The sequence below is a fragment of the Meriones unguiculatus genome, chromosome 6 (assembly GCF_030254825.1).
Source record: "Meriones unguiculatus strain TT.TT164.6M chromosome 6, Bangor_MerUng_6.1, whole genome shotgun sequence".
In the NCBI taxonomy this organism is placed as follows: domain Eukaryota; kingdom Metazoa; phylum Chordata; class Mammalia; order Rodentia; family Muridae; genus Meriones; species Meriones unguiculatus.
This window is the reverse complement of record NC_083354.1, coordinates 112392310-112417239: the sequence shown is the minus strand read 5'-3', so window position 1 is coordinate 112417239 and position 24930 is coordinate 112392310. Positions and strand designations below refer to the sequence as shown.

Sequence of the window (24930 nt, the reverse complement as noted above, 5' to 3'; positions counted from 1 at the left end):
AATAAAGTGAAAGGTAATCTAAAAAGCACTCATTATTGACTTTTTGTGTATGCATGCAATACACACACACACATACACACACGTACATGTGTGCCATTCACGTGAACATGCGCACCGATGTACATACAGAAGAAAGACTGCAAGATTTCAAAGAATTCATTTTTATGTGCACATTAAATTGTTGGTGTTTGAAAAACAAGAGTAATATTATCTCAGCATTAAGGGTTTTGTAAGCAAAGTAAATAAAGTGTATGTTTCTGGTCTTCCACATTTTTTTTAACCATATATTTAGAAAGTTAGATTGACTAGACATTGAAAGAGAAACATCTGATTAGCCTGTAAGGGTCACTCTGCCATACTCCTTCAAAATAATTACTGTGGAGGAGGTGGGATATTTTATTAATCCCAGTATGGATCTTGGGTAAAGAGCCAGAAAGATTGAGGGTCACTGTTCTCTGAACTAGATTCATCAGGAACGTTTTAGGTATGCGTTGATATGTTTCAAATGGCTTCCATTGTTCTGCATTTGATGCTGGGGTGTGCTTTTGCGGACATTTGATTTGGACAGTTTTCCTTGTTTATTTATATAAAGGTACCGTGGCTGCAGCAGCTGGCCTTCACCCAGGACAGTGTATTATCAAAGTAAATGGAATCAATGTCAGCAAAGAGACACATGCCAGCGTCATCGCACACGTGACAGCCTGCCGGAAGTACAAGCGTCCAATGAAGGTACATTCAGGATCAGATTTAACTGAAAACTTGCGTGAAATACTTCAGGGATGGCATAGGCTAATGCATGTAAAGCTTTCGGTCTTAAATATTCTTCCGACTTAAGCACAGCACTATGAATTTCATTATGATTGTTTTATCTTATGAGTTAAGACTAAGTGGTTTTGGCTATGTTTAAAAAATTATATTTTATCATTACATGTTATTCTTATACCCTAATTGCTTGTTTAAAAACAGGTTCTGGGGCATTTCCCCCTATTCCTTCTGTCCCTCTTTCCTTTTTAAATGCCATTGTGCCTGGGGGTTGAAGCAAAGGTTGGATGCATACAAGACAAGTTCCCACCAATGAGCTTCTTTCTTAGCTTGTGTTTCTGCTAAGAGTTTACCAGTGTTAAATCTACAGCTATGAAATGTTTTCTTGAGATACTTTAGAATATATAGTGGTCAAGAGTGTGTATATATAGATATACGCTTCCTGACAAAAATTCTATGAAACAGTATTGACTGTAGATTTTATAGAGTTAATTTTTAGATGTAACTGAATTTGAATTTTTTATAATTTTTATTTTTTTATTTTGATCACAGGTTATTTACTTTGTATCCCAGCCATAGCCCACTCCCTCATTCCCTCCCAGTCCCACAATCTCTCCCTCATCTCCTCCCTGTCCCTTTCCAAGTCCACTGATAGGGGAGGTCCTCCTCCCCTTCCATCTGACCCTAGCTTATCACCAGGACTGGCTTCAATGTCCAGCTCTGTGGCCTAGCAAGGCTGCTCCTCCCTCGGGGTGTGGGAAGGTCAAAGAGCCTGCCATTGAGTTCATTCCAGAGACAGTCCCTGTTCCCCTAACTAGGGAATCCACTTGGATATTGAGCTGCCATGGGCTATGCAGTTTCATCTTTTGGTGGCATTTAACGGATCAGAGGATAACGCTTAAAAATTCAAATCCATGGTTGAAGAAACGGTCTCATAAAAGACCCCTGTGCCCAGATATATTTGGTCCTTGTGGAGCTCCTGTCCCCTCTAGGTCATACTAACTCCCCCTTCTTTCTATGATGCCCTGCACTCTGCGGAAGGTTTGGTTATGAGTGTCAGCATCTGCTTTGATACACTGCTAGGTAGAGTCTGAGTCTGTAGTGTTGAGGATTGAGCCTAGAGCCTCATGAATGTAAAGCATGCCCCTATTCCTGAGTTCTAGCACATCTACAAAACCTAGCTCTCATTTTAGTGATTTATAGCAGCACACTAGCTAGACACAATTGTGGAGCTGATTTAGGGAAAAGTCGATGTGACACATTATATTACACTTAAATAGTTGAGTTCAATTTGATTTATCATCTTATTTATAAACCTTAAAGCCATGGAACCCTTGAAGCGTTTATTTGGAAATAATTTCATCTGTCTTGTCTCTCTAAATAAGATTGGAACTGCTGTTTCAGTTAAAATGTAGGATGAGTTATGTACGATATGAAAGGATGTTCCATGACTTGGAAATTCAGTATGGTGGGAGGTGTTCTTCCAAACTCTCACATTTGTTTGATTCATAATACCATTGATATATTAAACATAAGTGTCTGTTAGGACCTTAAAATGGTGTGCATAATTATAGATAATTGGTGCCACAAATAATTGCCCATTAGCATTTGCTTATCTTAAGGTATAATTTATATCTCACTTAAAAGTATGCTTGAGACCTTCGGTAAGACATTTGAGAACTGTATCCTACTTTAAGGAGTGCATCTTAATGATAAATATGTAGAGAACATCTGAAGATAATTTAGGATTGAAAAAGTCAGCGTGTTGAATTGTCTTTGGCTGTCCTTTCTGATATTTTATTTCTTTTTTTCAAATTTTATTTACTTCATTGTTAAACTAGAAAAATGAACAAACAAGCTTCTCAAGCTTCTCTCTAAGGTGGGGCTACGAAGTCAATACACATTCTGGCAACTATACAGTGTCTCTGAGAGTTCTCACTTCCCTCCCCCCCTTTCCAGCAAGATTCCATACAGTGGGTTTATGATAGCCTTGAGAGTGCTCAGGAAGACCTCCAGAAGTCCCACTCAAAGCCCCCCGGAGACGAGGCGGGGGATGCTTTTGACTGCAAAGTAGAAGGTAGGTAGCTTTTTTTTCTTTTCCCTGTGTGCCTGTGCTATTCTTTTTCATAGTCCTTGTTTCTGCTCCCAGGTACCAGGGTCTTATATTTTTGAGTTGTGACTTGATGTCAAACTTATATGTCATTTCAGACATGTAAGCAGTACTGGAGTGGTTGACATGCAATGCTATATCCTATTTTGTAGACTGGGTATTTATTTGTTTATTTATTTACTTATTTAGGGTTCACCTACTTCATGATCCAGCCTAGCCCAGAATATGCGATGTTCTTCCTGCCTTTGCCTCCTAAATGAGGGGATTAAGGTGTGCTGTCTGTGCTCTGTGGCAGGCCGCCTTTCAGGCATTTTCTAGATTTTTCTCATTTAGCCATCAAAACAGAAAGTCTCACCCGTTCCCTGATACACTTTTTGGAGAAGAAGAGATTGAGCAATTGAACGTGTCTAGGTCAAGGGTCTGGTGGAGTCTGGGAGCAAGGTGAGACGGGGATCCAACCTAGGGTTTCCTTCTTGGAGGTGAATGCCATCTAAACAGTTCTATTTCTATGTGGCTCGCCCGTAGCAAGCTCCCAGGAAGCCAGGCAGAAATGCAGATTCTCTGCCTCCACCCCAGGCCTGATGGATCAGGTCCCCATTTTCATAAGATCTGCTTCATATAGTCATGAACATATAAGACGACATATTGTTGACATAGTCTGTAGCTCTTTCAAAGTAGACCCCTGGCTCAAGTAATTTTTATTATAGCTCTACCTTGACAATATGGGAAGAGGTAGGTATATGTACATTTAACACACCCGCACTCACCCAGGGAAGGATGCCGAGCTTGATCTACTGAACACGTGTGTACCGTACGAACTATCCCAACCTCGTCAGAACAGTAATGTTGTTAGCATAAGATAAAATGCTGTTTACTCAGGAATTAGTTCCTGAGCCTTTTATTCCGAATTTGGGGTAAGCTGGCACTGGTCCACATCAAAAGGAAGATTGGTTTATGTGATAGTTAGAAATTGAAATGGAGATTTGTTTTCTTTAAAGTAACCTGCTATTTTAAATTAGCATGAATACACTTCTATTCCCCTTGTAGGACTCTGGTCCTAAATAAGTATTTCATTTTCTCTCACGGTGTATCTACTACACACAATAGTTTATATTGTGGAATTATAGGTATTTGCTTCCTAACTTTCTGAATGTAGGCTAAACAGAGTGTAGTTAAAATTTCTGGAAGGAATTTTGGTCTAGTGAATAATGATGGGCTTTCCCCATGAATTCTCTCTTCAATATGCTGCCTGGGGAACTTCAAGCATCTGGGAATAAAAATGATTCTTGATCTCCTTCCTGCCTCTGAAATATGACCAGCTTTGTGGTTTTCTGTGGTTATTTGATCCTCTGAGCAGATTTTCACCCCAAGTTTGAGACCATTTTAAAATCTCTGACTTTGATTCATACACACTTTGTAAAAAGACTTTTGCCTTTTTGTTATTTTGTGTGCATCGGTGTTTGCCTGCATGTGTATGTATGTGCACTGAGTACATGCCTGGTGCCCGTGGAGGCCAGGAGAGGGTACCTGATCCACAGATGGTTATGAGCCAACATATGGATGCTGGGAATTGGACCTAGGTTCTCTGCAAGAGCAGAAGGTTCTCTTAACGGCAAAGCCTTCTCTCCAGCTCCTCCAATTCATTTTAAGTGGAAAAAGATGCAGTTCCCTCTAGTGTTTATATTGGTGTAAATCAGTATCTGTGTGGTCCACTGATCAAAGTGATATATCAATCAGACTGGTTAGGGTTAAGTGGCAATATTTGAATCTGTCAAATACTTACTTTAATTTTTTAAAGCTTTAACAGGAATAGATATGCCATTTATCATGTCTAACTTAACAGCCTTTAAAGAACTCTTAAAAATATGTAGAGACTCTCTGGACATCCTGGCACATGTCTTTAATCTCAGCACTTGGGAGGAAGGGCCAGGTAGATCTCTGTGTGTTCAAGGGCAACCTGGCCTACCTAGTAAGTTGTAGGTGAGCCAAGGTCACATGTAAGACTCTAAATAAAATAAAATAAAAGTAATAAAAAAAATCAGATACTCAGGATGACTTGATGAGGAGGAGAAACCCTGAGCTGGAGACATTAACATTGTATTCCAGAAGTCATCGACAAGTTCAGCACCATGGCCATCCTGGACGGCAAGAAGGAGCACGTGAGCCTGACAGTGGACAACGTCCACCTGGAGTACGGGGTTGTGTATGAGTACGACAGCACGGCGGGCACTAAGTGCAACGTTGTCGAGAAGATGGTGGAGCCCAAAGGGTTCTTCAGCCTCACCGCCAAGGTATGCGCGACTCCGTGGCCGCAAGATCCTTCGAAATAAATACCCTTGCCGTGTCTGCTTTATTACGCAGAATGACTGCAGGCTGCGGCAGGCAGTTCTTTCACCTCGCCTCCTAATTCAGTACCTACCAGATTCTTCTCGTTGATCCTTGGAGTATTGAGTTAGGTGAGACTCCTGCCCAGGCAAGGCTTAACTGTCATGGTGAAGACTTCGCTGTATCTTTTATCATTGCTACGCTCTTAATCCAGACCAAAGAATATAGGGTCTGGATAATTTTCATAATAGCTTTTAAAATGTATATGATTTATGAGTGCTTCATGTTATGAAATTGAAAAAAAATTATGTCGAATTATTTAAGTGCCAAGTTGTTGGCAAACTTAGAACCCAGTTTGTAAATAGATTCGCAGATGTCTTCTTAGTTGTTTGTGAATGATGATGTCAGATGGTCCTTAGGTGAAAACAGGGTGGAAGAAGGAGGGAAGATCATTAAATATGAATGGAACGGCATGTACTATGAAAGAGGTTAATCTCCTGTCCCTTCTAATAGAGCCAGATGTGCCCTCTTCACATCTGGGCTTTAATGTTCCATCACTTCCTATCACATTGCTGATGGAAAAGCCAGCCCTCTACATCCACACCTGTGAGCAGATGAACCTGCAGTCCCCATTCAGTCAACAGAAAAGCAGAGGTGGAAGAGAGCAGAGATGAAGAGAGCAGTTGTCAGGGACATCTTGCTTCATCAGAATTCTCAGGAAGATGTTCCTGTATGTGCACAAGCACAGAGCCTCAACTTGACTGAAGCACACGAAAGAGTTGCTCATTGAAAACGGCATTTGGATGATTTTATCTGGAACTTTTACCAGGCAGAGCTCAGACACTGAATTAGGATCACTTTAATATAACATTTTTTTTCTCCACCCCCCCTTAAAAGGCTAATATGAATTCCTTTTATTTCTTTTATTATTGAAAGTAGATTTCTTTCGTATAATATATTTTGATTAAGGTCCTACTTCCCAGCTTTTCCCACATTCTCCCTACTTCCCCATCCACCCAAATCTACACTTTTCTTTCTCTTATTAGAATACAAACAGGCATTGATGATGATGCCGACGATGATGATGATGATAATAAACAGGAAGGGACAAAATGAACAAAACAAAATGAAATGAACAGAGACAAAGAAACAGCACTAGGAACACGTAGAGAGAGTGAGACACATGCATTCTCATACACAGAAAATCCATAAAATCAAAATCAGAAACCATGACACATAAGCTAAAGATCTGTATGGATCTGTAAGCAAGTGCCTAGACAAAGCGTTGTGAGAACTTTTTATTTATTCAGACTCTCCGCAGGCAGTTTGCTCACCACATTCTCTGTGGCCCATCTCAGTCACAAGGCCTGGCTAAGAATCAGCGTGTTCTCGTAGTTTGCTGCTGTTGTTGCTCTGCCACAGAAATGAGAGGGGAAATAGTCTGAGTGAATGTTTCTGACAGCCGCTCAGGAGATGTGTACCCCCATCAGAGTGAGCTGATTTATCCAGCAGGAAGTCTTTGAAATCGGCGTGGCCTCCCGAGCAGGCTTTTATCATTAGGAGAAGGTGAAACCCGGATTCCAAACAGACAGGTCCAGTCAGTTTACAGGGTGTACCTTTGGGCCCCTTAAGCCGAGGCAACTGCAGTGCTAACTTACGGAAACTGTACGTGCTCACTTTTGAAGCTGCTTTTCTTTTGGGTATATTTATTTCTACAGATTCTGGAAGCCCTAGCCAAAAGTGATGAGTGTTTCGCACAAAACTGCACCAGCCTTAATTCTTTGAATGAAGTGATAGCTGCTGACCTTCAGAATAAATTCAGCACCATGTGCAGTGAAAGGATTGAACACGTACATCACAGGATATCCAGCTATAGAAAGGTAAACAGTCCGAACTTCTCGTGAGGTTTTTATTGAAGTTATTGTTTGAGTCACATTTAAATAACCTCCTAATGAATTCTTTAAGCACTTGTTAGTATTCATTTACTGAAATAACATTTATATAATTCTCTTGATCAGTTGTCTGTTCAGGTAAAAGAATACTTGAGACTAAATAGTTTTTCTTTTGCACATATATCATAGGGTCCAGTGTTGTGTATATAAATCTCTGTGTCTCTGTTTCTATATGCGTTTTTTGTTTGGCTCTTTTTTTTCCTGGTAGTTTATTTGTTTAATCTTATTCTGGGTGGTTAGTTTTTATTTTATCTTATTTTCTTTTTATTTTTTTTAATGTTTTATTCTTTAGGTGCTTGTTTGTACTCTAATGCGAGAGAGAAAGAAAAGGTGGAGATTTGGGTGGGTAGGCAGTCAGGGCTCTGGGAAGAGTTGGGAGGAGAAACTGTAATAAAAATGTACTGTACACAAAGTTTATTTCCAATACAAATAAACATAAGAGAAAAAAATGAACAAGGAAAAAAGTCATATGAAAATAGATCCCAAGATCATTATGTAGTTGCTGAAATTGAATGCTATATCTGGCCTTCTGCATCATGGTAGCCTAAATGAAAAGGGAAATAATCTGTTATACTTATCAAAATCCCTGTCATATATGTATGTATGTGTATTCATGACTGTCTTACTTAGAGTTATTATTGCTGTGATGAAACACCATGACCAAACGCAACTTGGGGAGGAAAGGAATTATTTGGCTGCTCATCATGGAAGACAGGCAGGACAGGAACTGAAACAGGGCAGGAACCTGGAGGCAAGAGCAGATGCAGAGCCACAGAATGGTCCTGCTTACTGGCTTGCTCCCCATGGCTTGCTCAGCGTGTTTTCTTATAGAACTCAGGACCATCAGCCCAGGGATGGCACCACCCACAATGCACTGGGTCCTCTTCCATCAGTCACTAATTAAATAAATGCCCTACAGGGTGGCTTATAGCAGAGGCATTTTCTCAATTGGGGTTCCCTCCTCTCAGATGACTTTAGCTTGTTTGAAGTTGACATAAAACTAGCCAGCACAATACCCTATCTTGGGCTCATTTTCTAAGGGAAATCTTTCATACTAGTTTTTTTTTTTATATAATTTTCCAGAATTTATACTCAAATACTGTATTTACATCATTTCTACCTCTCACTTTCCTCCCACGCTTCCCCTACTTCATCTCAAATTCATAACCTGTATTCCTTTCTCTGTTTCTCCCTGTGTGTGTGTGTACACCTACTGAGCCCATTTAGCGTTGCTTGTATGTGCATGTTTAGGGTTGATGTTTTGGGGTTGGATAACCTATCAGGAAGCTTGTCCTTGAAGAAAACCGTTTTTTACCTCTGTCTGCAGCCACTGATTGTCAGTAGCACTTCATCAAGGGCTGTGGCCTGGTGAATGTTCTCCCATCCACATTGCTTAAGCAACCACTGTGTTGTGAGCTTTCTTGAGTGTGTATCCCTGTCAAGATCACTCTTTTTAGCAGCAGTTATCCTGTTCTTCTGGCTCTTAGAATCTTTCCTCCCTCTCTTCTGTGATTTTTTTCCTGACTCATAGATGTAGAGGTTACATTGTAGATGTACCAGATGAAGCTGGGTACCCAAGGTCATGAATTCTCTTCATCTAGACCAGTTGCCACACCAGGTTTTGTAGAGGCAATATGACAAAGTGTCCTAGGTAGTGCTCATAAACAGGCCTCTGCAAAGAATTATGAAAATGAACGGAATACTTTGCGTGACAGACTATTTCAGCGCATAGGTCCTTGGCTCTATGTTCCATAACAAAAGCAAGTTTGTTGTAAGATGGGGCAGGAAGAAAATACGAGGCAGCATGGTCCTACAGGTTGCCACTAGGGGCACAAGGAAGTGTCAATTGAGGATTCCTGTCCTCTCACACTTAGCAGCTTATTGAAAAGGAAGATCAGAGTATATGAAGTGAGAGTAGGCATGCCCCTATCACCAGCTCCAAGTCCCACCAAGATGGGGCTGTCTCTTATAGGCATCAGGCAATGTGTGAAATAGTTTACTGAATTATTTTACTTTTGTGTGTATGAGTGTGTGTGTGTGTATGTGTGGGTGTGTACACCACATGTGTGTGGATACCTGAAAAGGCCAGAAGAGGTCATTGGGTCCCCCAGAGCTTAGTTACAAAGGGTTGTGAGCCACTGATGTGGGTTCTAGGAACTGCTCCAGGAAAGCAGCAAGATCTCAATATTTGAGGCATCTTTCAAGTTCCCTAGATACATAATTTTACCTAGAATTATTACCAGGAATAATACATTTCCTGTCTCCTTGATAAAGTAACTGAAGTTCCAAGTTGTCAGGGAACTTGCCTGGTACAGCTGGCATCAGCACTGGTATTTGGAGCTTGTTGATGTGTTATCTTATACAGTTTATATGCTCCACCATGTGGGTCAGACTATAAGAATAAAAAAAAAGAATAATATGGTCTCTGGAAGGGCAAATCACTGGTTTGAATAGTCAACAATAGTAGCTCTTATAATGAAAAGACATGTGAGGCAGGATGTATGTACTGGCTGGTTTTATGTGTCAAGTTGACACAAGCTACAATCATCAGAGGGGAAGGAGCCTCAGTTGAGGAAATGCCTCCATGAGATCCAGCTGTAAGGCATTTTCTCAGTTAGGGATCAGTGAGGGAAGGGCCAGCCTGTTGTGGGTGGGGCCATCCCTGAGCTGGTGGTCCTGGGTTCCATAAAAAAGCAGGCTGAACAAGCCACAAGAAGCAAGCCATTAAGCAGCACCCCTCCACGGCCTCTGCATCAGCTCCTGCCTCCACGTTCCTGTCCTGACTTCCTCCAATGGTGGACCATGATCCGGAAATAGAAGCCAAATAAACTCTTTCTTCTTCAACTTGCTTTTTGGTCATAGTGTCTCACTGCAGCCATTGAAACCCTCACTAAAGCAGTGTGATGATGAACATCTTGAATCTCAGCAGGGAGAGGCAGATCAGTCCCTGTGACTTGAAGGCCAGTGTAATCTGCACAGTGGACTCCAGGCTGGCCAGGGCTACAGAGTGAGGCCCCATTTCAACAACAATGATGACCACCACAACAAAGGCATGTTGGAGTGACAGGGACAAATGACATTCAAATGTTATAGACATGAGGCTGGACCAATTGATGGAGAAGATGGATTATTGCCTGGATTAGGAGGGGAGATTTGAGTAGTAATCTCAAATTTGAGATCTGAGTAGTTGTAATCCTTAGAAAATGAATGAGATCACAGTTTTCTACTGAATGTTTGATATAGAACAAGGCAGTAAAGTCTTCTTGGGTGAGAGTCGGAGTGGAAATGTTTCAGGTTTTTTCAACCTGCATAGATGTAAGCTGGTGGTAACCTGGAACGGTTAAAAGCTCACGAGATGGAAGATGGAAATATCAACCCTGTCTATGTGTGGGGGGCAACACACATGGATGTGATGACTTGATTATGGAAGATTATGCCATTGATTATGCCATTTCTTTTTTCCTGAAATAAAAATAAAAGGTTGGAATAGGGTAAGGAGTATGGGTGCAATGGGCTCAGATGCATATACTGCCAAAATTGTGAAGAGACATCATATTGGGGGGGGGTTAAAGTATTTTGTATTTCCATGGAATTAAATGGGGTCCTGTGACATTTGAAGGGAGAAATGGCCAGCTCAGTGGGCAGTGATCACAGATGATAAATATCATCTCACTGAATTACAGACTGCACTGTGACATGTGTCACTGGTTGAGTCTTAAAGCTCTGTGCATGCTGAGTCGTGTCCTGCTTCTGCTTGTAGGAGACAATTCTTGTCTCAGATCATGTGGCTGAGGAGATATCTGAATACTTTCTCACTTACTGTAAATCAAGAAAAGTCAGGTCACTGTCTAGGCTGTGTTCATTGTCGTCTCACTTGACCATAAATAAACTTAAAATAGTTGACTATCTTTTCCATTATAGGAAGATGCAAGGTTAGCACAAAAGTATGTCAAGGACCTTTCCAGTTTGAATGGGATATTGATAATTCAAGTAGCATGTAGAAGATTAATTAGTTCAATGAATCTATCAAGTTCATGTCAACAAGAAACAATGCCTTTGTGAATCCAGTTTCAATACCTACCTATTTATTTTTGAAGCTATTATTAGCAACATTTCTTTTTCTTCCAAATGAAGGCTTCAATGTGCTTCTTTTTGTGAAATAAAAAATATCCATAGGACTCATAGATCAGTGTCTTGTTAGCTGTTGTCAGAGAAGCTTCATTCTAAAGCAGATGGGAACAAATACCGAGACCAACAGTGCTGCCATTCTGGGCACAAATCTGGGAACCTTTGAAGACATAGGTCTTCATACCTAAACCATAATATGAATTAGGTTTCTAACAAGTATATTTGGTATACACATCAAATTCATACTAGACATTCCAGGATGGGAGACAGTGCTGATTTCCTGAGGCATCAGGATAGACTTGGCAGAGAAGCTTCTTCCATGCTAATTTTGAATTAGTTCAGAAACAGTCCAACACAGGGCTATGATTTCTTTCTGGGTATGGGCTCAGGAACTTCTGTTGTGATATGAATCTGAGAGTCTACACTACCTCACCCAACCCTACCATCTCACGTCAACCCTAGTGTCTAGCCCTACCCCTGACCATTTCATTGCATCAACCTGCCCATCCCCTTCTCAGACTTTATTAACCTTTCTGATCACCTACCTTGTTTATTACGTGTTCGTTACACATGCGTCATTCCGCATATCTATACTTGTGATGCATGTGATCGTAATGTGGCTGTTTTTCCGTATAACAGTATGCACAGTGTTTTCCTGTTCCAGTCCTAGAGTGTATACTTCATGGGATACGAAGTTGTGTCCCCAATGTTTAGCTCGGAGCTTTAAACAGATACTTCTCTTTCTGACTAGATGGATGGTTGGTTGAAAGATAAGGCAAGAGCATCTTAAGCTTTTAGTGTGGTTGCTGTTATGACATAAGAAAATTTATTGCTGTGCCTCTCTGTGCCATGAGGCCTCAGATCAGATTTTAATTTTGAAATGACAGTAGAAAAGAACATGGGGTTGAACTTTTGCATCTAAGCCTCCCTTAAATCCTGGACGTGTGTCAGCAGGAAGTGAGGATCTAGAACCAGAATTACCCTGAGTTCCTTAATTCTTCTCAGTGTACACAGTCATCAAGTTTGGTGGTAATCTTGTTAACAATTTCTTGTATTTCAGGCCAGCTTCATTCTCATCCCCACTGTATTGCTTCCCTGAACAATACAGCTAGATACAAGATATAATTTGTAGTAAGAACTTTATAATTCTGTTTTTGTTTATTTAAAAAACACAGACATATTATAGAAATATGTTTTTGTTTTAATCCCAGGTACGGGGATACAGGGCTGCTTCACAGCAGCTCATGATGATTTGCCTCGTGCTCTAGCAGAAATGTGGTTTTGCCAGCTGCAGAGAGTTTCTGATGGTGTGTCATTTGAAATTCTGGGAACTTTTTAGGGTATATATAAAGATTAGAGTCTCTATATGTGTGCTGCTGGTTGGTGATTGCATGCTGTCGATTGTGGTTTGTTAAGTAGTCAGGTGCAAAGAAGAAATTAGATATCCTGATGGCAAAGATCAAGCTTGCCCTGAGGAATTCAGTGCCCATAATCAGCAGGAAGTAGTTTAAATAATGCTACCCCTTTCCCCTCCTCTATTCTTTTCCTCTTCTATCTAGCGGGGTTGAAGGGGTGAAAGAAAAGGGATAGAGAAGTGCAGAAGAAAGAAGAACCCCAATGTAGTTAATTTTGGCTACAATAGATGCACATTATACTATGTATGTGTATATTTTTTATATATCTCTGTATGCATAAAAGATGGGCTTTATCCCAGTTGTGAGCTTATGCTTATGGAATATGATTTTTTAAATATTTGAATTTAACTTAAAATGTCAAAAAATGGCCAGTGATGGTGTCAATTTTTGTTCTTCTCAATGCCAAAATTATTAGTCAGCTTACCAGCATGAGAAAGTAGGATCATGGTTGTACTTTTAGGAAGAAGAGGTCAGTAGGATTATTTAATCCAAATCTCCTTTTTCCCTGAGAGATAAAGATACCGACTTTCCCAACATCATGTCCAGTCCTGTGATAGACCTGTCATCAAGGCCAAAAGACATCAAAGGCCTTTGAAACTACAATTCATTTGGATTCTCTGAAATACCTACTTCTTGTACCACAGATGATACTCCATAGACCTTTTTTAATTCCAGCTGAATGAGAGTAAAGAGATTCTTCCTAATTATGAGGAAGGCTGCAAATGCCCTATGATTTGTAGGCAGGGGGATGGAAACTGGCCTAGAATTCATGGAAAACTAATTCCTGATGGTTTTCTAGAACTGCTGAAGAGAAAATGTTTGGCCCTGAATAAGAAACATATAGACACACTGAAAATCTTGTACAAAGCCCAGAGTGAGTGGGTAATATTTTGGAAGAGCTATGTACATGCCAGATTGAATTTAGGGAACAAGAGGAGAGAGAGCTTTGAATAAGGGAAAACATAGTGGGACAAGAATGTTTGCCTCACAGACCACAGAAGGAACATAATGAGTCCATTGCAAGCCTCTGCAAGTTTAGGATCACAGAGTAGCCATGCTTGGACACCTTCCTATCAATGACATGAAAGAAGAGCACACGACCAACTTCTCACTGATCCCAGCTATTAAGCTCAACTGTCTGGCAGGATGTATGGGAAGCCCAGGCGTCCTGTCACTCTGAGACAACACCTCCACAGCTTGCTGCTAGGTCTGCAGGCTCATGCTTTGGGTGGCTTTCGGACGGTGCACGGGATAATCCCATCTTCCTCTGCCCTTGACCACCTATAGCTGTACTGTTTTACTGACTTGCCTAGTTTAAAAACCCTACTTCCTGCTCTGGTTAGTTTCTCTATTGGGCTCTCTCAGCCACTGGGACCCATGGGACCAAGTGCTAGGAAGTTATATTGTCACCAAGTTTCATTCTCTCTGACACCTAACCCAGCGGCAGCTGAGCCATACACAGTTTGCTTTATTGGGATGCCTGGGCATGGAAACGGCCATCGAAATTCTAACATTACAATCTATTTTACTTCATTCAGTTCACGTGCCTTAATTTTCTCTTGATATTTGTTATGGAGGAAGTGTTACTGTGTGTTCAACTGGTTCCCATTTCCTGCTTAATTTACAGTTCTCCCGAGTGCTGAAGAACAGAGCCTGGCCCACCTTTAAGCAGGCCAAACCTAAGATCTCCCCACTGCACAGCAGTGATTTCTGCCCGACCAACTGCCATGTCAATGTGATGGAAGTTTCTTACCCTAAAACATCAACTTCCCTGGGGAGTGCCTTTGGAGTGCAGCTGGATAGTAGGAAACATAGTCATCATGATAAAGAAAATAAACCTGTAGAGCCAGGTATGTCAGCGTCTGTGATTTTGTCAACTCGTGAATAGGGGTTTAAGCAATGTGTGGCTAGCTATTCTTGCATCTTAAAATTTGGTAGATTTCCAGGGCACACAGAAGTCTGTCTTCGTAAAGAAAGGATTCTTGGCTATACTTGCTTAGATTGTTTCGTATAAGTGTATATAGAATAAGGACAGTTACACTTTCAGCATTTCCCTTTAAGAAGGGGGATTGCTCTTGCTTTCCTTACATGTATGGCTTATCTTACTGTGAAAGGTTTATATCTGAAATGAATGTATAGCCTTGATAACAGTTAAAAAGAAGGCTGCATGAGGCCACTGTGAATCACTGCAATAGTTCAAGTGAATTAACCATACTTGTAGACTTTATTAACAATGCCTCACAAATTTTAATTTCTGAATTAAGTTTAACACCGAATGGACATTTTCTTGTATATGAGCTTGGACTTCTAAAGTGTACTGGACTCCATAAGTAAAAGTTAAATGATGTAGTGATTTCATTTCTTAGGGAAACTGAACCCCATGGTATATATTCAACACACAATCACAACCATGGCGGCCCCTTCCGGCCTGTCACTGGGACACAAAGATGGCCATGGCCTCCGATACTTGTTGAAAGAAGAAGACTTAAAAACTCAGGACATCTATCAGAAGCATCTGGGCAAGCTCCAGGCTGCAATGAAGGAGGTGGAGATATGTGTTTGTCAAATAGATGAGTAAGTATGCTGTGTCATGCACAGCAATTTGCCTAAACAAAAGTTACGCAATGCGTTGTTTTTGAAATTTGTGTTCAAAAGCTGTGGGAATTTTGTGCTGACCATAAAGAACTTTTCCATCCCATCTTATCAATTGTATAAAAAGACAATTCATATGGATAGGAATTTTAAATAATCATTTAATTTCAAGAGAAAGAGGGACACAAGAAGAACACTTAAGTTTCATTATAAAAGAAATTGAAACATATGTCCAAAGCTGGGCCCATTGTGCAAGTCTGTAATCCTAGCTACTTGTGAAGCAGAAGGAAGAGGATCCAACTGGGCTACATAGCAAGCTCAAGACCAGCTGGAGGAATTTAGCAAGACCCTGTCTCAAAAAAAAAAAATGAAAAAAGGACTGGGGAATTCTAGACCAGTGTTAGAACATTTGCCTACATGCATGAGACCTCACATCCAATTTTGAGTACCAAGCAGGGTGCATTTAAGAATGTCCTAATGTAGATGGCAATTTCCTTGTGCTGTATTTTGCAGTTCAGGAAACCGTATTAGAGTATATGTTCCTCAGATCTTCATAAGTGGTACACCATATAATGTAACAAATACTTAACACGTAGTAAGTGAATTTCTATTCTCATTGAATTAATGGGGCGATAATTTGGAAGTTTTAGCCAAGAGAAGATAATGGCAGTTCACAAGCTCCTTTGTAACTAGACTCATTGATTATTTTACATAAGAATTTGAGGCTTGGGATGGCCATGAGCCACGGGGGTGTGTCATACCCTGCTGTGTGACTGTGTCTCCATCTAGCAGTTCAGAATCCTGAAGAAATGGTGGCTTTTGAAAAGTTCAAGTTCTCATGCATGGAAGTAAATGTGTTATAATAACAAATTTCAAATTTATTTTAAAAGTGTAGAAACTAATAAGGAAAGCAATCCATATAGTACCAAATATGCTTGCTCATGTTTTCAATATGAGCATCGTTCGATAGACACGGTAAGACTCTGAAAATATACAGAGGCCTTTATCGTGCATGCGTTATAAAGTTGTTGAATTGCTAGCAGACATGAAGTAAATAGTTTATACACATACATCACCCTACACTTCCAAAATACTTAGAACATATTCCACACTTTTTAATTTTTCTCGCATATATTACATCCCTACTTCAGTTTTCTTTCCCTCCTCTCAACAATACCTCCACCCACCCACTCCTCCTCCCTTTCTCTTCAGAAAAGGCTGACCTCTCAGGGATATCCAAAAAGCACGATATATGAAGTTGCAATAAGACTGGACAAGGCAGCCCAATATGAGGCAAAAGGTCCCTAAAGCAAGCAAAAGAGTCCGGCAGCCCCTGTACCTGCTGTTAGGAATCCCACGAGAAGACCAAGCTACACAGCTATAACATATGTGCAGAGGGCCTAGGTCAGACCCATGCAGGCTCCTGGTGGGTTCAGTTTATGTGAGCCCAGATTAGTTGATTCTGTGGGTTTTCTTGTGGTGTCCTTGACCCCTCTGCCTCCTGAAATTCTTCCTTCCCCTCTTCAGCAGGATTTCCTGAGCTCCTAATGTTTTATTGTTGGGTGTCCACATCTGTTTCCATCAGTTTCTGGATGAAGCCTTTCTGATGACAATCAGGCTAGGCACCAATCTATGAGTATAGCAGAAATCATTTCATTGACTTTTTTTTTTGGCCAGTCATGTTGAGTTTTATCATAGTTCTCTGGGCTATCCAGACTCTGGTTCCTGTCTTCCCAGGCATGTTAGGATAGTGTTGTAGTTGGTTATTAATATTTACTACCGGTTTATCTTCTGGTAACGCTGCTGTTAATCCTCAGCAGCTGTATAACCAAATCACCACACAGAGACTGGGTTTTTAGTTAACCTAGAACACAATGATGGGCAATATTTACTCCCTCCTAAACCTTCAAGCCCTCAGTTTCCTAACATTTAGATTTCCCACATTATACTTGCTTTTTGTGAAATCTTAGGTCTGGTTCATGTTCCAAGTCCTCCAAGTTCTCCCTCCTGCTCTGCTCTCCTCGTGCTCTCCTCTCCTCGAGCTCCTCCTCCTTCTCGCCCTTTCCTGTTCTCTAGCTCCTCCCCTCTTTCCTGTCCTCTGGCTCCTCCCATTGCACAACATTGTATCTAGTTGCTTTATTTGTGTCCTGTTTACACAAGAGTTGAGACGGGCTGCTTATAGTGAGTATCACAATGCAATATCCAGATTGAAACCAGAGAGTTGGGGGTGGGGAAATCAGCATTTGAATTAACAAGGGTAAGGCATATACATTTTAAAAGAACATTATACCAACAGGATAGACTCCCTCCCATGGCATTGGTTTCAAGCTGGAACAGTCATTGGTTGGCTACTCCCTCAATTTCTGTGCCACCTGTACCCGGGCACATTTTGTACGTAGATTCATAAGTTCCTCCTTTAGCCCTCCTTAGTTACTGAGGCTCTCTGGGTCTGTGGATTTTAACACGGTTGTTCTTTACTTTACAGCTAATATCCACTTATAAGTGAGTGCATATTATGTTTGTCTTTCTGGGTCTGGATTCCTTCACTCAGGATGAATTTTTTTCTAGTTCCATTTGCCTGCAAATTTCATGATGTTATTTTTTAATAGCTGAATAATATTTTATTGTGTAAATGTGTCCCATTTTCTTTATCTGTTCTTTGGTTGAAGGACATCTAGGTTATTTAGTTTCTGGCTATTCTGAATAAAACTGCTATGAGCATAGTTGAGCAAGTGTCTTGTGATAGGATAGAGAGTCCTTTGGATATATGTATGACCAGGAGTGGTATAGCTGGGTCTTTGAGGTAGATCTCTTCACAGTTTTCTGAGATACTGTCATGTTGATTTTCAAAGTGGTCATTCAAGTCTCTATTCACACCAGCAATGAAGGAGTGTTCCCCTTCCTCCTCATGCTCACCAACATGATCTAACTTTTGTGGTTTTGATCTTGAACATTCTGACAGGTGTAAGATAGAATCCCAGAGTCGTTTTGATTTGCAGTTCCCTGATGGCTAAGGATGTTGACATATTTTCAAGTTCTTCTTGACCACTTTAGATTCCTCTGTTGAGAACTCTGTTTAGCTCTGTACCCCATTTTTTTATGTGCTGTAGGAAGATGTTCTGATGGTGGGCTGAACAAGGCACTGGTATGTGAGTTTAGCAGAATAGCATTAGAAATTATTTTTCATTACTTTTTTTAAAAGTATTTGGCTTTATTCCAGGTCCATGGGTTATTTGGTCTCTGGTTTATGATTGCCCAAGCTCTGTCAGGTATGGGATCCATCTTGTGGCCTGGGCCTTCAGTCAAATTGGTTGGTTGCTCTTACAAGCTTTGTACCACTATTGCCCTTGCATATTTTACAGGCAGGACATCATTGTAGATCAAAGGGTTTGTGGCTGGTTTGGTGTTCACATTTTTCTTTCAGTAGCATAGATAGTACTTTATTGTACCAAAGATGCTAGGAGTTAGGTGTGACTATATAGGCACCAGCATGGTTTCTCCATTTTCAATGAGTTGTGTAGGTGTTGTCTTCAGCAATGGAGACTTGCTGTGGTTTGTGCAGAGCAACCTATTGGCTTGGTAACAGCCTTGGTTGTTTAGGAATTCCCATGGGAGTCCTTTGGCTAACAACTTAATTGGCAATAATCTAGTTCTGGACTGTAAGCTTCATTTGGTGACAAGAGATTTCAATTGGGATTCTATCTCCCCCATTATTTGTCAATTTTATTTATATAGCCTTCATATATGCATATATTCTAAGCTTTCTGATCCAGTTTATTTGGTATTCTTTATGTTTCTTTTACCTGGATTGGTGTATCCTTCATTTTGTTAGGAAAATTTTCTTCCATGATTCTTTTTTCAATGTTTTGTTTTTTTGACATGAATTGTTTCTTCCTTACCTATTATTTTGAAGTTGATCTTCTCATAGTGTCTTATTTTTTATATTTTGTGCCATGAATTTTACAGATTTAACATTTTCTGTAACTGATGTATCCATTTCTTCTATTGTGTCTTCAGTGCCTGAGCCTCTTTCTTCAATCTTTTATGTTCTGGTGTTGAAGCTTGTTTCTGTAGTTCCCATTTGAATTTTTCATTTCCAGATTTCCCTCAGTCTGGGTTTTCTTTATTGATTCTGTTTTCAATGTCAGGTCTTGAAAGGGATTCACTCATTTCCTCTTTAAAGACCTCTATCATATTTATATAGGTTATTTTACAGTCTTTTTTTTTTTCAGGCTTCAGCCATGTTGGAATATTCAGGGCCTGCTGTGGTAGTGTTTCTGAACTATAAGGGAGACATATTGTGCTGGCTGTTACTGATTGTGTTTTTATTCTGGTGTCTAGGCATTTGGGAATGGGAAGATTGTAATTGTAGGTGCTGATCTGGTATTGCTTTGGTTGGATAAGTGTTTATTTCCTTTGTTTCTGTTTCCTCTCTGATTCTTGGGGCAGTGTAATGGCTGTGTGTTACCTGGAAGGAAAGTCTTCTGGGGTCTGCATAGATGTGGATCCCTGGGTTCTTCCAGGTAAAGTCTGTTTTAGGGAGCTGACATGTGGGGCTGGTGACTTCACGGGAGGGATAGCAAAATTGAGGAAAGTCAGGGTGTTCCACCAGGATCTGCTTAGTTAGTACCCTGAGAATTGGGGGGGGGGACACAGAGTGAGCAGCAAATACATCAAGAGATGAGACTGAGGGACTTGATTTGGAAGAGCAGAGGGAGAGGTGAAGGTCTACAGTTAGCCTACCTGTGTCCCTGGCCAGAGTGTCCTGTGAGTATCCAGGAAGTCCCTGCTGGAGCTGGGGGCTGAGACAAAGGAATGAGTTGGATGGAGGTTGGTAGGGGAAAAATCTGTGGGACCTATTGGATGTGTTTGGAGTGGTAAGGCCGCCACAGATGCTCTTCTCCAGAGCTGAGGATGAGACTGGGGCATTGGCTCTGGAAGAACAGAGGAATGGCGGCAAGCTCTGGTCAGTCTCCCTGCCTCTCTGGCAGGAGGGCAAGTAGAAATATTTTTGTGGAAAAAAAAAGTGAATTAAGGCATTGCTTTACTTGGTTTTTGATCTTTCTATTTAAGGAGCTAGTTTTAGCAATGCCTAGGTTTCAGTGAACTGAAACAAATTAAAATGATACATTCTCAGTTTGAAATTCCCCTATTCTGTTATTATAAAAACCTTTACCCACTTCTGGGTGCTTATTCAAAAAGTAACAAGTAATGAACAATAGCTGGAGACGTGCATTTGGTCTTCTTCGTGAACACTGTGTAATTTAATTCTAAATATAAACATCTCCCACATAATTTGATCTGCAGCATAATTTCTTTAAAACAATGCAGTTGTCCAAATGTCTGTGTTCCCCATTGACCTTAATACTCAGAGATGCTACAGTGTAGTTGAGCTTAACAAATTATATAAAAGGCTTGTTAACAGATCATTTTCTCTCCATGTAATAATTATTCTTGGTCAGGGTGAAGAAGCAGCTGCTGAGACAGCAAAAGAGAAGTTGCCTAATAAGATCTTGTAGCCAACCTTCTTTGAGTTATCATCCATTCCTATGAAGGACCTGGTATTGAGGTTGTCTTACTTTGATGTCTGGGTACCCTATCACTCCATTACTTCATGCTTTTTCCCCCAGCACATAGATATTTTATTCAATCCTTTTACCTAGTTTCAGATCCATCGATAGAAATGAGATGAATTTTCTTTGCAGTAACATGACAGAAGGGGACATTGCCAATTAGATGTAGGCGCAGTGGTTTCTGTTTCACTCTGAGAAGCTGAATGATTTTTATCTTTAAATGAGTTATTTGTGGTAGATTACATTTGGATATAATATAGTGAGAGGAAAGGCAACTCATAGGCCCAAAATCTTGATGGGAACCTATAATAGGAAATTTGTCTCTTATCCCTAGCATAGAGCAGCAAATGAGAGTATGGGCAGTGCGCGTTTTACAAACACCAGATACCCTATGACTGAACAATGAGCTACCACAGGCAGGAGAGTTAATATTTGAGTACTTGTAGTTCTGGTGGTGGAATTATCATGGAAGCATTTTGCTGGTAAGTGTACAAACAGAAGCCTACCTTCCCAAAATTCATTCCAGTGCTCCTGTAGAGGGTACATTGAGATTTTATATTCACTAACATAGTTCATGATTACAGTTCTCTGTGGAATTGGGTGAGAGGCTGTCTTCAGATCACCTCTACTTTAAATGTTTCTAAGACTGAGTTGTAGTTTTCTTATATTTAAACCATTTTTGTCCCTTTACCCACCAGGGCCTTGACAACAAAGTGTTGTCCAATGTTTTAACTCATCAAATCAGAATACAAACATTACCTTTGTTTATTTAGTCTGTTTTTTTCTCCACTTCCAGTACCTCATTAGCTCTGTTAGTTACGCCTCAGAATATGTCTCTGCCTGTCACTGTAGGCTGTGTGTGTCACCAGCGAGTCACCCACTTGAGCCTCTCTCTGATACATCTTTCATTCAGCAGAAGTCAGAGAGATCGGATGTGATGAATTGGTCTGGTACCCTGCTAAAACCATTGTAGTTGTAGTTAAATTACATTGCATTGCATTGTAGTTAAATTACACTTGTCACTTGGTATCCAATGGAGATTGTACCCAAACCCTCAGCAGATACCTAAATCTCAACATGCTGTAATTACCTACAAAATGGTATAGTATTTATATATAACTCCCACTTATCTATCTATCTATCTATCTATCTATCTATCTATCTATCTACCTACCTACCTACCTACCTACCTACCTCTAGATTCCTTATAATGCTTACTACAATATAAATTCTAAGTAAGTAGTTGTCATGCCATAGTATTTAGGGGATGATAACAGGGACATGGTGCACACATGCAATGAAGGTAGGATGGTTTTTTAAGAATATGTTTAGTCTGTGGTTCTTGATTGAGTCCATGGATATAGAGCACACAGCCCCAGGTAGCCAACTGTAGTGGCAAATACAATTTTTTCTAGGCTGCAAGCATCTTCATGATCCTTCCAAGGGCATCTCAGTGAATTTCAGCTTCACTACATTCTTCTATCCCCGAAAAATGACAGCTATAGTCCCACACGAGGCTGCTCTGCTTGGTGGACCCTGCTTCTGAGAAGGTCTATGTGGTCATCCAATGACCTGGACCTTCAGGGACAAGCTAAGAAAGACCCATGGAAGAAAGTCGATGTTCCTCCCTTCTGTAAATGGTAGCCTTTCTTCTGATGTTCGGGCTCCACACAGCACCTCTGTATTGTTTCCCCCACCCTGTTCAAAGGAACACTAAAGCTCTCAAAGATTTAAAGAAGCAAGGGCTTTCTTTTCTCGTTCTTCATGTCTACCTTGAGCCACAGGTTTGCTGCTGTGCATTGTCCTCACTCAGGGGAGGAGGCAGGTACCCCTTTACCTAGAATGCAACTGATTGTCACGCAAGGGAAAGGAACATGGTGGTTTTACACAGGCATATGGAATTCTGCTCTAAGTGACTCACACCATATTTCATCATCTTACATTAGCTAAGGCAGTTAACATAGACATGTCTCCCCTTGGAGAGGTAGGATGGTGCCTCCCACTTGGATATGCACACTGGTGACCACTCACCCTCTCCAGTTTATAAGATGCAGGCAGGGATGGCAAATTCTGCCTTTTTTGCACAGTGTATGTATGTAACAAATGTATGTTTCTCAAGTACCAGACCCTGCTAAAGTAGAGTTAATACCTGCTTATAAGATAGACTTAAATGATTAAATTTAAGAATGATAAATTAGATTTAAGTGAACTAATACCTAGTCCATATTTACCAGGTCTACTATAAGAACTCAACAAATGCTAGACATGATGATGATGATGATGATGATGATGATAGTGATGATGATGATGATCATGGTGATGATATTTTAGAACACAGGCAGATCTGTATGAGCGTTCGCAGAAGTCTTTATCAATCAGTGTTTAATCCAGATGAAGCTGTTCTGGAGTAGGGTTCTGCCCAGATTTTAATTAATTGGACTTTTGGTGGATAGCTGCATGTTCTCAATGAGTAAAAACAAAGGAGACCATTTTTTTTTGCCAGCACACACACAAAAATATATGCTTTATTGTTGCTTCTTGAAATCTAGAAATGTTGTGCATGTAATTTTTTTGTATTATTCATTTTATTTGTAAGCTTAAACACTTACTCCCAGAGGGCCAATGTAAGCACACTGCAACTGTTTAAAATGTGAGAACAATTCTTATTACTGTGAGAAAACTGTTTATGCTTAGCCCCATGACTTCTAATTTAAAATACCCACAAGCACAGAGGGCTCCCTGCAAGATGGGAGCTCCTGAATGCCTTTCCTCCTTGCTATGCAGCGTTCATCTGTCTCTGCAGAAGGAGCTCATGCAACTGGAGTTAGTCTAGTGTTTTCATCATTTGTAGGGAGGAGTAAATAAACGTACACTCTGTCTTACAAGACCTAGAAGTATATATCTGTCTTTAAAATAATTCATTACTTTGGGTTACTGAAAATGTGCACAGAACTTTCTTCAGTTTTCACTGGTGTCCAACAACTGTATAAAATCCCACATATTATTCAAGTGAGATGTCCCCCAACCAAATTGTGTGAAATTGTAGCTCTCAGTTGACTCTAGTAGGACATGCACATGCTAGGTAAGGAAGTTCTGCGCTGTCAAGCCAAGCCCAGCTCCGTCCTTTCTTCTATTTATTTTCTCAAAATTTGCATCTGCCACCATCTGATGCTCTGTAAAGCTTGCTGTTGGTTGCTTCCTCCCAGTGAACTTGACATTCCAACAAGGTATGACCTTTTGTTGAGTATTACACTTAAAGTACCAAGAGCAAAACATGCTTTTGATCAGTGAAATCCCTTACTGTGGATTTTCTCAATGTACAGCATTGGTCTGATGTCGCATGTAAAATATGTGTAAGAGGTATGGGCATTGTTGTCTAGACATTCCAAAGGATGAATGTTTGCACTGCCATGAACAAACGAGTATACTGATAATGTGCAACTGGCTGGAACTGAGTACCATAGTTATTTTATAAATGTGACTGTGTCTATTGGCTAAAGAAACTATCCGTAGGCCATTATGGTATGGCTAAACTCATATTAGATGTTTATAACATGCTGTTCGAGATAATAAACCCCAATCTTACTTTTGCCTAATTTTGAATTAGATGGTTCTAACAGAAGCATCACACGATCAGACTTCCAGCCTTAGAATCCTAACTAGTCAGACTTCATCAAGTTTTACAACAATTCAGGGTATTATACCCTTGAGCTAAATTGGAGACTTCTTTGTTGGGCATATCTGTGCATTTCATCCTGGCTGGATTGCCAGCGCAAGTGGCCCGTGCCTCCTCTTAGCCTTACTCTGAATACCCCCCTGTATGTCAGTATGTCCAGGGCTCCTGCTTGTCAGAACTGGGACAAGAGACTGGTGGAGTGGAATTTACTGGTAAAATAGCTAATGCTGCAGGCAGCTGTCAGAGGGTACCTTGGTTTTTAAGGTAGGACGATGATCCAGGGAAGATACTAAAGCATGGTTAATGTTTGCACTTAGCAACTTGCATAACTTTTCCTGGGAAGGTAGGAACCAGTGTCTGAACTCCTAATATGCTACCGGTGCCAGAGCAAAGAACT

The 24930-nt window shown here is 40.5% G+C and overlaps 1 protein-coding gene across 2 annotated transcripts in view; it reads left to right on the top strand.

Moving 5' to 3' along the window:
• The window catches only part of Prex2 (phosphatidylinositol-3,4,5-trisphosphate dependent Rac exchange factor 2), a 276972-nt gene that overhangs the window by 140175 nt on the left and 111867 nt on the right, over nucleotides 1–24930 (top strand). For both annotated transcript variants that reach the window (XM_060385865.1, XM_021653961.2), the window contains 6 exons: nucleotides 593–729; nucleotides 2722–2839; nucleotides 4979–5163; nucleotides 6916–7077; nucleotides 14320–14542; nucleotides 15059–15266. In XM_060385865.1, the coding sequence (XP_060241848.1) occupies nucleotides 593–729; nucleotides 2722–2839; nucleotides 4979–5163; nucleotides 6916–7077; nucleotides 14320–14542; nucleotides 15059–15266 (1033 nt within the window). The remainder of the gene's footprint in view (nucleotides 1–592; nucleotides 730–2721; nucleotides 2840–4978; nucleotides 5164–6915; nucleotides 7078–14319; nucleotides 14543–15058; nucleotides 15267–24930) is intronic.